The sequence below is a fragment of the Rhinopithecus bieti genome, unplaced genomic scaffold, assembly GCF_001698545.2.
Source record: "Rhinopithecus bieti isolate Rb0 unplaced genomic scaffold, ASM169854v2 scaffold_23276, whole genome shotgun sequence".
NCBI lineage: Eukaryota > Metazoa > Chordata > Mammalia > Primates > Cercopithecidae > Rhinopithecus > Rhinopithecus bieti.
Window position 1 is genome coordinate 1845872 of NW_016810868.1, and position 14209 is coordinate 1860080.

General features: G+C 58.1%; 2 protein-coding genes across 5 annotated transcripts in view; both read left to right on the forward strand.

Moving 5' to 3' along the window:
• ENTR1 (endosome associated trafficking regulator 1) overlaps window positions 1-1086 on the forward strand; it is a 9402-nt gene extending 8316 nt beyond the window's left edge. For 3 of the 4 annotated variants that reach the window (XM_017893077.1, XM_017893074.1, XM_017893076.1), the window contains one exon: window positions 116-511. In XM_017893077.1, coding sequence (XP_017748566.1) covers window positions 116-215 — 100 coding nt within the window. In that variant the 3' untranslated portion in view covers window positions 216-511. Of the gene's footprint in view, window positions 1-115 lie in introns of all 4 variants that reach the window. The other variant, XM_017893075.1, reaches the window with a different exon arrangement.
• A 2134-nt stretch (window positions 1087-3220) lies between these two features.
• SNAPC4 (small nuclear RNA activating complex polypeptide 4) overlaps window positions 3221-14209 on the forward strand; it is a 26804-nt gene continuing 15815 nt past the window's right edge. Inside the window, 10 exon segments of the mRNA XM_017893194.1 lie at window positions 3221-4323; window positions 4908-5046; window positions 6296-6342; window positions 7576-7743; window positions 7921-8046; window positions 8465-8543; window positions 9012-9093; window positions 11068-11172; window positions 11250-11322; window positions 11735-11899. Of these exon segments, the coding sequence (XP_017748683.1) occupies window positions 4917-5046; window positions 6296-6342; window positions 7576-7743; window positions 7921-8046; window positions 8465-8543; window positions 9012-9093; window positions 11068-11172; window positions 11250-11322; window positions 11735-11899 (975 nt within the window). The 5' untranslated portion in view covers window positions 3221-4323; window positions 4908-4916.

The window sequence follows — 14209 nt, forward strand, 5'->3', positions numbered from 1 at the left end:
TCCCCTGTGGAACCCCCTGTTCCTTCCCCTCCAGCCCCTCCCCTTTCTCCCCCCAGAGCCCCATTGCTGCCAAGTAGCTGCTGCCGCCCATCCTGGTATCCATGCTTGCTTTCAGGCAACTGGTTTCCGGAGCTGAGACACTGAATCTCGTTGCTGAAATCCTTAAATCTATAGACAGAATTTCTGAAATTAAAGATGAGGAGGAAGACTCTTGAGGACCCCCTGGATGTTTTCAGCATGAAGCTCCGTGTATGCCCTGAGATCACCACCGCTTGATCTGAATGTGCAGTTGTGTCCTTAAATATGCAGTCTTCACCCAGAGTAAAGTGTTTATCGCAAGAGTCCAGTGTTGTGCCCTCAGCCAGTTCTTGGCCACCGCAATGGGAGCAGCCCTGGCGGAGTTGCCCCTGTGGTTTCTATGCAGCCCTTCGTGGCGAAATTCCTGTGGTCTTATAGATTCTAATGAGCTCTTGGAAGACACTGTCATGAAAGCCAGCGATTTTAAGAAAAAGAGCGGTTCTGGAATCAGTGTTTTCCAATCCCATCCCAGAACATCAGTTGTAAGATAAGTACAATTGATTGTCCTTGATTTCATAAGTAGAACAAACACTAAATGTGCCTCTGAGGTGGCCACCCTGGGCAGGGACCTGTGCCTTCCGCCGACACTCAGGGCTCCCTCTGGCTCCCAGGTCACTCTGGTGGTCCCAGCGGCTGGTCCCTGTGGTCATAGCCCGAGTGCGGAGGGTCCACTGCATGGCTGCTGCTGTCCTCCCCCAGGACCCACGGGGACCATGGCCACACATTCCATGCTGTGAAGCTGTCCAGATGCTCCTCTTTGGCTGGGGGTTCTGGTGGATGTTTCAAGTAGCATTTTGTACACTGCAGTTTAGAATTCAGGAATTTCAAGTATGTGTAGAGCCCGCCCGGGTGTGTGAGGTCCTAGCTGCCTTTCTGACGGCCTCCCGCAGAGGGAAGTTAACGAACTTTAATGCCTTTTTGACTATTTTCCTATAGATTTTTTTTTAAACTTTCTTTCCTTCTGTTCCAATTGATAGCTTTGTTATTTAATAAATTCTGCAGTTCACCACACTGTCTCTTCTCTGCTGACTTGGCTAGTCCCTGGAGAATGTCGTGGCCTTCCACACCTCACTCGCTCTTGCCCTAACTGGTACCTTGTGCTGGCAGGTTCTCTTCAGGTCCTCAGCCCTCAGGGTCAGGGGCAGACTCAGACCACTGCTGCCTGGGCCTGACCACAGGCACCCATACATGATGGACATGTGAGTCATGCAGCTGCACATTTCAGAGCTGGACAGACTGGATTCTAGCGTTGGATCATCTTTTCAGATCATGTGGTTGAATTTTTTAAACAAGGTGTCTGAACTGCTAGATCCCTCGTCTTAGCTACAGGTGAAAGCCAGAGCTTTCCAGCAGTCACTGTGGAGTGGTCCTGCTGCCTAGCCCCATGCACCTCCCATGCCTGCCGGTTGGTGAAAGCAGGCTCTGGATTCTGTTGGCAGAGCTGACTTGAGACAGGGTGCTGTGGTTGGAAAGTGCCGGAATGAGGTTCTGAGTGTGCAGGCAGCTCAGGGAGCCCTGTAGCCACAGGATGGGGGCATCCTGCAAGGGAGCCTCAGGCCACAGACCTTCCCTGAGGCCCTTCGGGAGAGAGCATTTTATGGGGTGGCAGTCACAGAGTCCAGATGGCCAGGCAGGTCCCATCCACCAGATGCATGGGAAGCAGGGTGGTCCCTGGCCCTCATGCCAGCAGCTCATGGAGCAGATGGGGCCCAGGGAAGCGGGGTGGGGATGGGCACGTGGGTTTTGCACACCCCTCTCTTTTGTTGTCTGTGTTTAAAGTGTTTGATAGTAAGAAGTTTAAAGAGGCAACTTACAGGCCGGGCGCGGTGGCTCACGCCTGGAATCCCAGCACTTTGGGAGCCGAGGCGGGCGGATCACAAGGTCAGGAGATGGAGACCATCCTGGCTAACACGATGAAACCCCGTCTCTACCAAAAATATAAAAAATCAGCCGGGCGTGGTGGCAAGCACCTGTAGTCCCAGCTACTCGGGAGGCTGAGGCGGGAGAATGGCGGGAACCCGGGAGGCGGAGCTTGCAGTCAGCTGAGATCGCACCACTGCACTCCAGCCTGGGGCGAAAGAGTGAGACTTCTGTCTCAAAAAAAAAATACAACTTGCCTGCCTCTGCCTCCGGATTTCCAGCCCCACTCAGGCAGGTCACGATGACACAAGGACTGAAAGGAGGCACTCAAGGAGCCCACAGCCACCTGGTTCCATCCCCTCCATCTGTTTCTTGCCAATCCCTAGCTCCCAGCCTGGCCTCACCTGGGCCTAGCCCTTTGCCACCAAAAGCCCACCTCCTGGGTAGACGGGTCACACCCCCTTTATAGTTCTCCAGCTGATGCCCCCAGCTCTCCCCAGGCTGGAGTGGAGGCCCCCTCAACTGGCTGGGCCCAGGATGTCTCTGCAGCACCTCTGGTGCTTACAAGCTCTCAGGAACCAGGAACTGTAGGCCCCTGCCCAGCTCCCAGCTGAGTTAGCCCTGGCACGTTCCTGAAGGAATGAATACCCACTTGGGGGAAGTCCCCAGGGCAGCTCTCCAGGCCAGGACACCCTAGAGGGCCCAGAGGGTGGGCACAGGTGACCAGGGAAGCGAGTTCTGCGTGGTGTGGGCCCCCACCCTCTGACCTCAGTCTCCTGCATGTGCCTGGAGCTCGGCCTGGCCTGAGCGGTCCTGAGCACGCAGGGCAGGCTTGGGAAAAGTCCTTCACGCAGACTTTCTCATCCGCTGCTTAACCAAACCCCAAGATGTCCGTTAACAGAGGATGAAACAGGCACAGAGAGGTCCAGCGGTGGCCGAAGGTCACAGCCAGTGAGGGCCGGTCTTCCGGGTCGTGACCAGGTGGCCGGGTGCCTGTACTCGCCTGTCCCCTGCCTTGGGGTCCCGCGTCCACCCGCGTCCCTCCAGAGCGCGCGGAGGCGGCCCCCAGGGCGGCCGCGCGAGGGCAGCATCGAGCCGTTCGCCCCTCTAGTCCCGGCAGGGGCTGCGGCCGTCCCGGCGTGCCCCGCGCCTCAGGAGGCGGGACTTCCGGCGCGCGGCGCTCTTGTTCTGCAGCCGCCGGAAACCTAGAGTCTGCGGTCGCCCGGGCGACGGCTGGGTCCGCGCGAGCAGGTAAAGTCTGCTCATAACAGGTAAGGCGTGGGTGGCGGTGGCAGCTCCCGGGCGCTCTCCGTGGAGGGGGCGCGGTTCCGAGGAGCGGACATCCGAGGCCCGGGACGGGGGCGGGGCAGCGTCCAGAGTCGGGGAAACTGAGGCCCGGCGTGGCCCGGCGTGGCCCCGTCCGGCTGAGCCTGGGCGCGCGAGGATTCCGGCCCTGGGAGCCCCTCGGCTGGGAGCGGGCTGCGGCCCCCGCGGGCTCCGAGGAGGCGCCGGCGGGGCGGTCCCGGCTGCAGGGCGCCCGCGTGCGTCTCGGGGACTGCGCCGTCGATTCTGCGGTGGCCGAGCCTCGGAGGGGGTTTCCCCAGGTCCCGCAGCTAGCAGGAGGCGGAACTGGGCCTGGGCCGGGTCTGTCTCCCAAACCGGTGCCTAAACGTCCATCGTCCTGGCGCTTCCTGGGGTTCCCTGGTCCAAGCCGAGTCTGAGTGGCGTCCCCGCAGCTGGGGCGGGAGGGACCGCCTGCTGCGTTCCATTTTGGTGGGCAGCCCTCATGACCAGCCCTTGGGAGAGGGGTGCGGGGAGAGGGACAGCCCCTGATGTCAGTGGCTCAGCACTTGTGACTTTGACCTCTTTCCTGCCGATCATTGCTCTCCTGAGCAACTCGGGGAGGGGAGGCAGCAGCCTCTTGCGTGAGGCTTCCAAGGGAAAGCGTCTCCCTTGGAAGACGCTGAACCGGCATGCGGTCGCTGCCAGCTATGCTTCTGGCCGGCTGTTAGCTGAGTTTACAGGTTCACAAGCATTTCGGGCATCAACAAGGGGCTTTGTGAAGGAGTGAGGGGACCTGGGCTGCTGATGTGGCTAACGGTGCTGGCGGGTGGATGCTTTGGTTTTGTTCCAGTTGGGCAGTGCCCCAGTCAGTCTCCAGCAGGGAGAGCCATGCCAAGGGCAGGGGAGGGCGTTTCTCTTTGTTGTTGGGTGTTTTGGGCTCCGGGGTCTGTGCTAGTGATTCCTTTAGATTTTCTCTGCTAATGCTTCATTCTCCTACTGTCTCTCTCTAGCGTCCTTCTCCCTTCAGACTTCCTAGACCACAGTTCCTAAGAAAAAAGCTTGACAGACATTTGTTCGGTCTCAGGCACTGCCACATTCCAGGTGCTGTTATGGATGCACAGAGAACAGCCAGCCTTGCCTTTGGGTTGCCTTTGAGAGCGTCCTTCCATGGGGGAAGTGCCTGTCACCTGGGCAGTTTCAGCGTGTGTCTCTGAATTTTTCTCAAATGCCCTCTGTGGTCCGGCTCTGTGCCATGGGAGAGCAGGATGGCCAAAGCCGGTCACGGGCTGTGTCCTTGCCCTGTAGTGACTTTGCAGGGCACTGCGCCCCACACTTTCTATATTGGGTGGCCCGTTTCTGCGTGGCTTGGTGTGGGAGCAGAGACAGGACAGTGGGCCTGCCCTGGTTCATCCACTCCCTGCCTGTGCTGGTTGCAGCCTCAGAGCAGGCGGGAGACCTTGGGGCTTAGGCTCCTGGCAGAGCACATAGCAGGAGTTCGTGGGGTCTGAGGTTGCCACTCCGGGGCTTCTTGATTCTGGGCCTGGCCTCTTGATCTTTCTCTGGGGAGCCCAGTGCCCGCTGCTGAGCAGACTCCTGCCATCCCCTGTGGGCGGGTGTGTTTGAAGGGGAATGGGATCCCAGCACAGTCTTGGTTTCTAACATCTTGGGGTGTGTTTTGGAGGCAGGCAGAAGTCATGGATGTAGATGCTGAAAGAGAGAAGATAACACAGGAGATCAAGGAGCTGGAAAGGATTTTAGATCCCAGCTCCACGGGCACCCACGTGGAGGTCTCAGAATCAAGTCTCGAGTCAGATTCTGAAGCAGGTGAGCCCCTTGCACCTGGCCTTCTGGGGTCCTGGTAAGAACAGCTGGTCTGCCCCCTGGGTTCCTCTCAGGCACATTAGGGTATGATGGTAACTAGGTGTCGTCTCTCGGGACTGTAACCCCAGGGACTCCTGAGGCTCAGGCGAGAGTATTGTTCGATCCCAGGAGTTCATGTCCAGCCTGGGCAACGCAGCAAGACCCTGCCTCTAAAAATAACAATAATAAAACGATGGCTGGTACTGCTTAGACCAGGCCCAATTTTTTGCCAACTGGTGTCTGCCTGTACTCCACCCAGAGAGCTTCTGACAGTTCCATGTTTGCTAGCCCCTGAACCAGCTGGCTGTGTGTGTACCCTGGGCTCTAGTCCTCCCAGGGTCTGGCCCTGGCCTCCTTTGGCCTGTGCAGGGCTTCTGGAGTGGACCATCCTGGGAGGAGGGGGTGAGCCTGGAGCTCACCAATGGCAGCCTGGACAGTCCATGCCTGATGGTCACCACAGCTCACACCCCCAGCATCTCTTCTCCTCACATGCACCCCTCCCAATGTGCTCCCCATCCCAATGTCCTCCCCACCCCAATGTGCTCCCCACGCCACGTGCTCCCCTCCCCACGCGCTCCCCTCCCCACGCACTCCCTTCTCCATGTGCTCCCTAACACATGTGCTCCCCACTCCATGTGCTCCCCACCCTACAGCCTCCCCTCCCCACAGCGTCTCCTCCCCACGTGCTCCCCTCCATGCTGCCTTTATCTTCTGAGCCTACCCCAACCCCACCAGCTGCTCCCTGACAGGAGACCCCCCCCAGCCTTGTTTCCCACTTCTCCCAGACCTAGGGCCTGCCTCTGAGGCAACCTGCTACCTTTCTCTGTGGTCAGGGCCTCTACGTCCGTGCCTTCCATCTGACTGGAGGAGCTCCCGAAGGACAGGGTCATTTTCTGCTAAGCTTTCTCCGTGTGTCTCTCCAATGCAAGATAGCCTGTGCCGTCCAGTGAACCCTGTGTAGCTTTGTCCCGTGTGCCTGGAGGTCCCCAGTGTGTGGTCAGAGTGTTCTCTATCTAGCTAACCCGGCCTTGGTCCATTGCCCACCCTGCTGTCAGAGAGGGAAGGTCCACTCATTGCAAGCCTCAGCCTGAGGCGCTCTCACCACTTCACAGCCCGGGCCCTCTCCCCTCTGCCTAAGAAACAGTGGTGAACTGCGCCCCCACCCCGACCCAGACGCTGGTCACCAACACTCTGTTGCTTGTGTTTCTGACAGAGTCACTGCCTTCTGAGGACTTGGACCCTGCCGATCCCCTGATCTCGGTAACTGCTGGCCTGATCTGGCTGTGCCACTGGGTCAGGCCTGCCAGCACCTTCCAAAGTGGCCTGGGAGTGGGTGTGGTTTGAACCCATGTTGGTTTTTCTGCATTATGAAAATGATGCGCGTTATAAAAAAAAAAATCAGAAAGCATTTGTCATTGAAATTGTCCCCAGAAATAACCACTGTTAGCAGCTTGGTGATCACACCTCTTGGCTTTTTTCTGAGCTCATGGCTGTATGCCTCCATCTCCTGCATGGCATCTGTCACTCATGGAAAGCTGAGTTGTGCACTTGGGTCCTGCCCCTCACAGCTCAGCGCTCTATGCCTCAGATTCCTGTGGGGCAGCAGGGACGTCTCCAGCACAAGTCAGTTAACACAAGCAGGTATACAAAAACTAGCTGGCGCAGTGGCACGTGGCTGTGGACCCAGCTACTTGGGTGGCTGAGGCGGGAGGATCACTTGAGCCCAGGCGGTCGAGGCTTCAGTGAGCTGTGATTGCACCACTGCACTCCAGCCTGGGTGATGGAGTGAGACCCTCTCTCAATAAAAGGAAAAATACACGAACACCTAAACAGCACATGGCAGCCGCTCTGTGAGGCCAGTCATTATTTTATTAGCTGTCTTTTGTTTACTTTGGAAAACGTTGGCAATTTGCTGCTTCATTTTTCCACCGAGGTAGTAGGTACTGAGTCGCCTCATGTTAGCGTGGCTGTGTGGTCTGCCTTCTGTGGGTGAGCACCCTGCCGTAGCCGTGGGCGCCTCACCGGGTCCCAACGGTCATTTTCACCACGTCCACTTCCTGGCTCTGCAGAGACTTTCCTCCCACACACGCTTGCTCCCCGTGCTTTGCTGGTGATTCACACCACAGGGGCTCAGGACAGAGTTCAGGGTTCACAGGGACGCCTGTGCTCCTGGAAAGCTCCTGCCTCGCAGCAGCTCCAGCCCTGGCGCGTTCCAGGCAGGAGGCTCCACCTGCCGTGGATTAGGAAAGGCGCACACGGGCCGCCTCGAGAGCAACAGGCTCCGCTCCCAAACTCAGACGCCCAACAGCCTCCGCTCCCAAACTCAGACGCCCTCCTGCTGCCCACCAGGGTCACTTCCTGCTGCCACATTGGGTGTTGCTATGCTGGAGCTGCCTCGGTGTCCCAGAGGCCCAGCAATGGGCGACTGGCTCCCGAGGACAGGGCAACATCCATGTCTCATCCCCTCACATGCCATTTGTGGCTGGTAACCAGGAAGAAGAAAGGTGGGGTGAAGCCAGCAATGACGAGGAGGACCCCAAGGATAAAACCCTCCCCGAAGACCCAGAGACCTGCCTGCAGCTGAACATGGTCTACCAGGAGGTCATCCAAGAGAAGCTGGCTGAGGCCAACCTGCTGCTGGCCCAGAACCGGGAGCAGCAGGTGGGACGGGCCTCGGACCCCGGTGCCCGTGCCTCCCCACCCCCAGAGCCCCCCACAGCTGACCTCCCAGGTCCAGGGCTCCCCAGCTTCCTGCCTCTCCTCTGCCCGGGGTCTCCTCCACAGGGAGAGTCGTTGCTGCCGGTCCACAGAGGGGTCCCTGCCTTGTGTCTGTCACAGGAGGAGCTCATGAGGGATCTGGCCGGGTCCAAAGGCACCAAGGTGAAGGACGGCAAGAGCCTGCCCCCAAGCACATACATGGGGCACTTCATGAAGCCGTATTTCAAGGACAAGGTCACGGGTGTGGTGAGTGGCCCAGGCCCTGCTCTTGTCGGCAAGGCTCTGTGCACCGTGGGAAGGGCCCTCGTCCCCAAGTCCTGCTGCAGGGTGTCGTGAATTCCCGTGAGTTCAAGATAACATTGGCCAACCTCCTTCACACTGCCTCCTCCGTGGTGGGCAGGCTGCCCTCTGCTCTGCGCTGGGCTGCCCGGACTGCCCTGTGAAGTGATGAGCGAGCCCTCGTGGAGGTGCCAGGGTTGCCTGTGCGAGGCCTGACCGCAGCAGGCCTCATGGACTGGCCGGCAGGGTTGCAGCCGCCAGCCTCACGGTGCGGGAGGACAGGAGGCAGGGGGCCCGAGTCCTTTTGTGGACTCTGGAAGGATGTGCTGGGCCTGCAGGGAGCACACGTGGTCTGTGCCTGTGGTGATGCTGTGCACCCTGACAGGGGCCCCCTGCCAACGAGGACACACGAGAGAAGGCTGCCCAGGGGATCAAGGCTTTCGAGGAGCTCCTCGTGACCAAATGTAAGAGCCCCAGCTGGCCATGCGGCACCTCTGAACTCGGGGGACCCCTCCCCACGGCCCTGCTTTCCCCAGTTTCTTCTCAAGTTCTCAGACCTTTCTCTGTTGTGACCTCATGGCTCCTTCAGGCCTTGACCACTGGGACTGGCTCCTTGATCCCTGCCTTTCCACACTGAGCAGGTCCTTTCCAGAACGCCAGTCATGCGAGACGGGCCAGGCCGCACCCTACCCTCTTACTCAGTCTCCCTGCCTTGTCTTGGGCCGCAAAGCCCTGGCAGCTCTGCCCGTGAGCTGGCACCAAGCCTCGAGTGGAGCTATGTCAGTGGGTGGAGGGGCCACACCTGTGGGCCTGATGTGCTGCTTACTCGCTGTGGGGCCCCCACGACTGCCTGGGGAAGTGTACACCGACCACGGGGTTGGACCGTGGAGAGGATCCAGACCCTCAGTGATGCCGCTGTGGCTTCTCCTCAGGGAAAAACTGGGAAAAGGCCTTGCTCCGAAAGTCAGTGGTGAGTGACCGCCTGCAGCGATTGCTTCAGCCCAAGCTACTGAAGTAAGTCTAAAAACAAAGGTCAAAAATGGCCTTCGGGCTGGGTGCAGGGCTCACGCCTGGAATCCCAGCACTGTGGGAGACCAAGGCCGGAGGGTCTCTTGAGCCCAGGAGTTCAAGCCCAGCCTGGGCAACATGATGAGACCCCATCTCTTCAAAAAGTAAAAAAAATTAGCCGGGTGTGGTGGTGCACGCCTGTGGTCCCAGCTACTCGGGAGACTGAGGTGGGAGGATCGATTGAGCCCAGGAGGTCAAGGCTGTGGTGAACTGTGATTGTACCACTGCGTTCCAGCCTGGGCAGCCGAGCGAGATCCTGTCTCAAAAACAAACAGCCTTTCCCAGCCAACAGGAAAAGTCAAGGCTGGCTGATTTGGGTTTAGCAGAGGTTCAGCTTAGCTGCGTGCCTGTTCTCTGCAGCAGGCCCTGCCAACCCATGGAGAGATGCTGATGCCTGGACTTTATGCCTTTTCCCCCTGAAGGGGGCTTCCTCGTGGCCAGGCAGCTAAGCAGCAGGATCAGTCCACACGGCCACATGAGGGGTGTGGCTCGGGGCGCGGGTATGGGGGTACCAAGCGGCCATGATGAGGGGTGTGCCTCGGGCGTGGGGTGGTCACACACAGCATGTGAGGTTGGCCGGGGCGGGGGTGGTCACCACAGCCATGATGAGGGGTGTGCTCGGGGCGCGGGGTGTTCACCAGGCCGTGATGAGGGGTGTGCCCGGGCGCGGGGTGGTCACCACGGCCACATTGAGGGGTGTGGCCCGGGCGCGGGTGGTCACGGCCATGAGAGGGGTGTGGCCGGGGACGCGGGGTGGTCACCACGGCCGTGATGAGGGTTGGCCCGGGGCCGGGGTGGTCACCACGGCCGTGATGAGGGGTGTGGCCCCGGGGCCGGGTGGTCACCAGGCGTGATGGAGGGGTGTGGCCCGGGCGCGGGGTGGTCACCACGGCCGTGATGAGGGGTGTGGCCCGGGGCGCGGGGTGGTCACCACGGCCGTGATGAGGGGTGTGGCCCGGGGCGCGGGGTGGTCACCACGGCCGTGATGAGGGGTGTGGCCCGGGGCGCGGGGTGGTCACCACGGCCACATTGAGGGGTGTGGCTCGGGGCGGTCACCACGGCCGTGATGAGGGGTGTGGCTCAGGCAGCTTCTCTTCTCTGGGTCTCTCTTTCCCCATGCCTGAAACCTGGTGTTTGCTGATGGGGTGATCTCGTGACCAAAGTAAGGCACAGCACGGCCTTGCTGTCCTCACGCGATAGAAGGTGCTGCTGCCCTGATGACTTCGGTCAAAGACAGAGCTGCTCGCAGAGCCCAGAGCCCAGCAGCACCTTGCTGGCCACTCCGTCAGCAGCACAGCGGGTCCCCACCTGTCTTCTATGCGGCCACCATGAGCTCTCAAGGCACAGGGGGTGCCTTTAGGATACAAGCTGCCAGGACATCTCTGGGCATGAGAGGCCTTTGGCCAGGCCAGGGGTCCCGGGGCCCCCCTGCCAGCCGTGGCCTGGTGTGTATGGTCAGGGTTTGCAGTGACGACGGTGGGTCTCTCCTCAGGCTTGGGGAGAGCTGGGTTTTCCTCCCTGGCCTGCTCGGGGGAGTGGTCCTTTCCTGTGACCTCACAGCCTCCGGCCTCCTCACTGGGCACCAGTCAGGATATCTGCCCATGGCTGTGTCTCTGTGCCAGGCATAGGCTGGGAGCTGGGGCACTGAGGTTCTGGAGGGCTGTGGCGAGGCTCTGAGACATGGGGGCCAGCAGGCAGTAGCCTCTGTGTCAGCAGACACTGCAGCTCTTTCCTCCCCAGTGGCAGCCTGGAGGTGGGTGCTACGGCATCTTTCATGGGTGAGGAGGCCGAGGCAGAGAGGTTGAGGGAGGCTCGGAATCTTTGCTGAGTTCACGCTCTTTGCCCTATACTGCGCAGAGAACCCATCCCGCCCAGCAGCCCTTATGCCTGCAGCCCTTCTGCCTCTGCTCTGCTTTGCAGGCTTGAGTACTTGCACCAGAAGCAGAGCAAAGTCTCCAATGAGTTGGAGAAGCAGGCCCTGGAGAAGCAGGCCAGGGAAGCCGAGAAGGAGATCCAGGACATCAAGTGAGGAGGCCTCCCGGGAGGGCCCAGGGGAGCCCACAGGCCAGGCGTGGCGCCAATACCCTCATCCCTTCCTCCAGCCAGCTTCCAGAAGAGGCCTTGCTGGGAAACAGGCTGGACAGCCATGACTGGGAGAAGATTTCCAATATTAACGTAAGTCGGGGGCAGGTCTGAGCCCCAAGCAGCTCGCAGCACAGCTCCCTATAGCCTGGGTGTGGTTGGAATTGGGTGGTAAGGCCACACCCTCCCTGGCACAGGTTCCGCTGTGACCCCTGCCCACCCGGGTCAAGCACATGTCCGGCAGTTGGTAGTGGTGAGTGGCCGCAGGGCTTTCCCGCTGGTGCACGGCCCCCTTTCTGAGACAGTCTGGAAGGCTCCCGGCTTTGCATTTGGAGCCAAGTCTACGTGTTTGGCCGTGCAAGGCCTAGTGAGTTGGACGAAGATTCCGCTTACTTGCAGCCGTTGGAAGCCTCCAGCTGGCAGAGCGCAATAGCTCAGCCTGGAGCTGCATCTAGGACGCCCTGGGGTCAGTGGCCTGCAAGGCTGAGTGTCTCTGTCCGTGCAGTTTGAAGGCAGCCGCAGCGCAGAGGAGATCCGGAAGTTCTGGCAGAACTCGGAGCACCCCAGCATCAACAAGCAGGAGTGGAGCGGGGAGGAGGTGGAACAGCTGCAGGCGATCGCGGCTGCACACGGCCACTTGGAGTGGCAGAAGATTGCAGAGGAGCTGGGGGTAAGGACCTGGCCTGGACCCCAGGGGCCAGGAGACCTGAGGGCATGTGGGCCCTGTAGCGGGAGGTGGCTGGACAGGTGCGGGGTCCTCAGTCCTCACTCGCCACCAGGTTTCTGTGTGTTGCCACCTCCAGGCTGTGTCCCTGGGGAAGGAGCCTGCCCAGCCCTCTCTGCCACTAGGCCGTTGCCGCAGCTCCCCTGGGCCTTCCTAGTCCTCCAGGTCTCCCCATATAGCGGTGCGTGCCCAGCTTACCGGAGTCTGTCTCCTTTCTTATTTCCCATCGTCCTCTGTCTCCATCAGCCTCGGGAGTTTATTCTGTTGATGTTTCTAAGGGATGCTTTTCCCTAGTGTGAGTTCTTGCCGCTTTTCTGATTTCCTGAGTGAGGGCTCAGTTGTTTACTGACTTGGGTCTCTTGTCTTGATAACGAGGCTTGTTAGGCCACACTCTTCTGAGAGCAGCTTGGTGTGAACTGTTCTTTTCATAGATTTCCAGGGTAGCTCTAGTTTCCATTTTTATTGCCTCTTTGGACGTAGGTTTATCTAGGAATGTATGTTTTCATTTTTAAATAGTTGGGTTCCTGGGAGTTCCTGTGGTGGTTCTTTATCTGAATTTGATTGGAACATGAACTTAGGGGCGTGATGTGTAAAATCTCCATCTTTCAAATATATTACTCTTTTTATGGCGGAGCACCTGATTATAGCAGACCAAGCTAAACTTGCCAAAACTGTTTTTAAGAAAAAGCAGTATTCTCTGTAAGTCGGGGTTAATCTATATCAGCTCTTAAATTGAGTTTGCCTTTAAAGATGTTTAATTCTGCCGGACACAGTGGCTCACCCCTGTAATCCCAGCACTTTGAGAGGCCAAGGCCGGTGGATCACCTGAGGTCTGGAGTTCGAGACCAGTCTGACCAACATGGAGAAACCCCGTCTCTACTAAAAAGACAAAATTAGCTGGGTGTGGTGGCACATGCCTGTAGTCCCAGCTACTCGGGAGGCTGAGGCGGGAGAATCGTTTGAACCCAGGAGGTGGAGGTTGTAGTGAACTGAGGTAACGCCACTGCACTGCAGCCCGGCGACAGAGCGAGACTCCATCTCCAAAAAAAAAAACAAAAAAAAAAAGTTTAATTCCAAAAGGTTATGTTGATGTCACTTGACTATGTCCTGACATCATAATATTAAAAATCAGTTTTTCGGCTGGGTGCGGTGGCTCACGCCTATAATCCCAGCACTTTGGGAGGCCGAAGCAGGCGGACCACGAGGGCAGGAGATTGAGACCATCCCGGCTAACACAGTGAAACCGCATCTCTACTAAACATACAAGAAATTAGCCGGGCGTGGTGGCAGGTGCCTGTGGTCCCAGCTACTTGGGAGGCTGAGGCAGGAGAATGGCCTGAACCTGGGAGGCGGAGCTTGCAGTGAGCTGAGATCGCGCCACTGCACTCCAGCCTGGGCGACAGGCCAAGACTCGTCTCATAAGTAAATAAATAAATAAATATATAGTTATCAGGTTTTCTTTTATATATATTTTACTGCTACATAGTTTGGTACACGCAACTTTTTTTTAATCGGGGTCTACTTTCTTTTTTGTTTTTTATATTTTTTAAGTTCAGGGGTGCGCGTATAGGATGTGCAGGTTGGTTTTGTAGGTGAATGTGTGCCATGGTGGTTTGCTGCACAGAGCAGCCCATCACCCAGGGGTTCAGCCCAGCGTGCAGTAGTGACTCATTAGCTCTTTTTCTTTCTTGCTTGTTTTTTTTTTTTTTTTTTTGAGATGGAGTCTGTCTCTGTCACCCAGGCTGGAGTCAGTGACACGGTCTCGGCTCACTGCAACCTCCACCTCCCGGGTTCAAGCGATTCTCCTGCCTCAGCCTCCTGAGTAACTGGGACTACAGGCGCGCACCACCATACCTGACTGATTTTTGTATTTTTAGTAGAGATGGGGTTTCACTGTATTGGCCAGGCTGGTCTCGAACTCCTGACCTCGTGATCCACCTGCCTCGGCCTCCCAAAATGTGGGATTACAGGCATAAACCAACTCGCCTGGCTGCATTAGCTCTTTTCCATGATGCTCTCCTCCACCCCTACCCCCCACCCCCCACTCCCCACACACATAACTTTTTATGTAATTTATGGAGACCTAGTCTTGCCATGTTGCCCAGGCTGGTCTTGAACTCCTGGCCTCAAACACTCCTTCTGCCTCATCCCAAAGTGTTAGGATCACAGGTGTGAGCCACTGTGCCCAGCCCACATAACTTTATGATGACTGTTTTTCGTTGGTTTTTTTTTTTTTTTGAGACAGAGTCCAGCTCT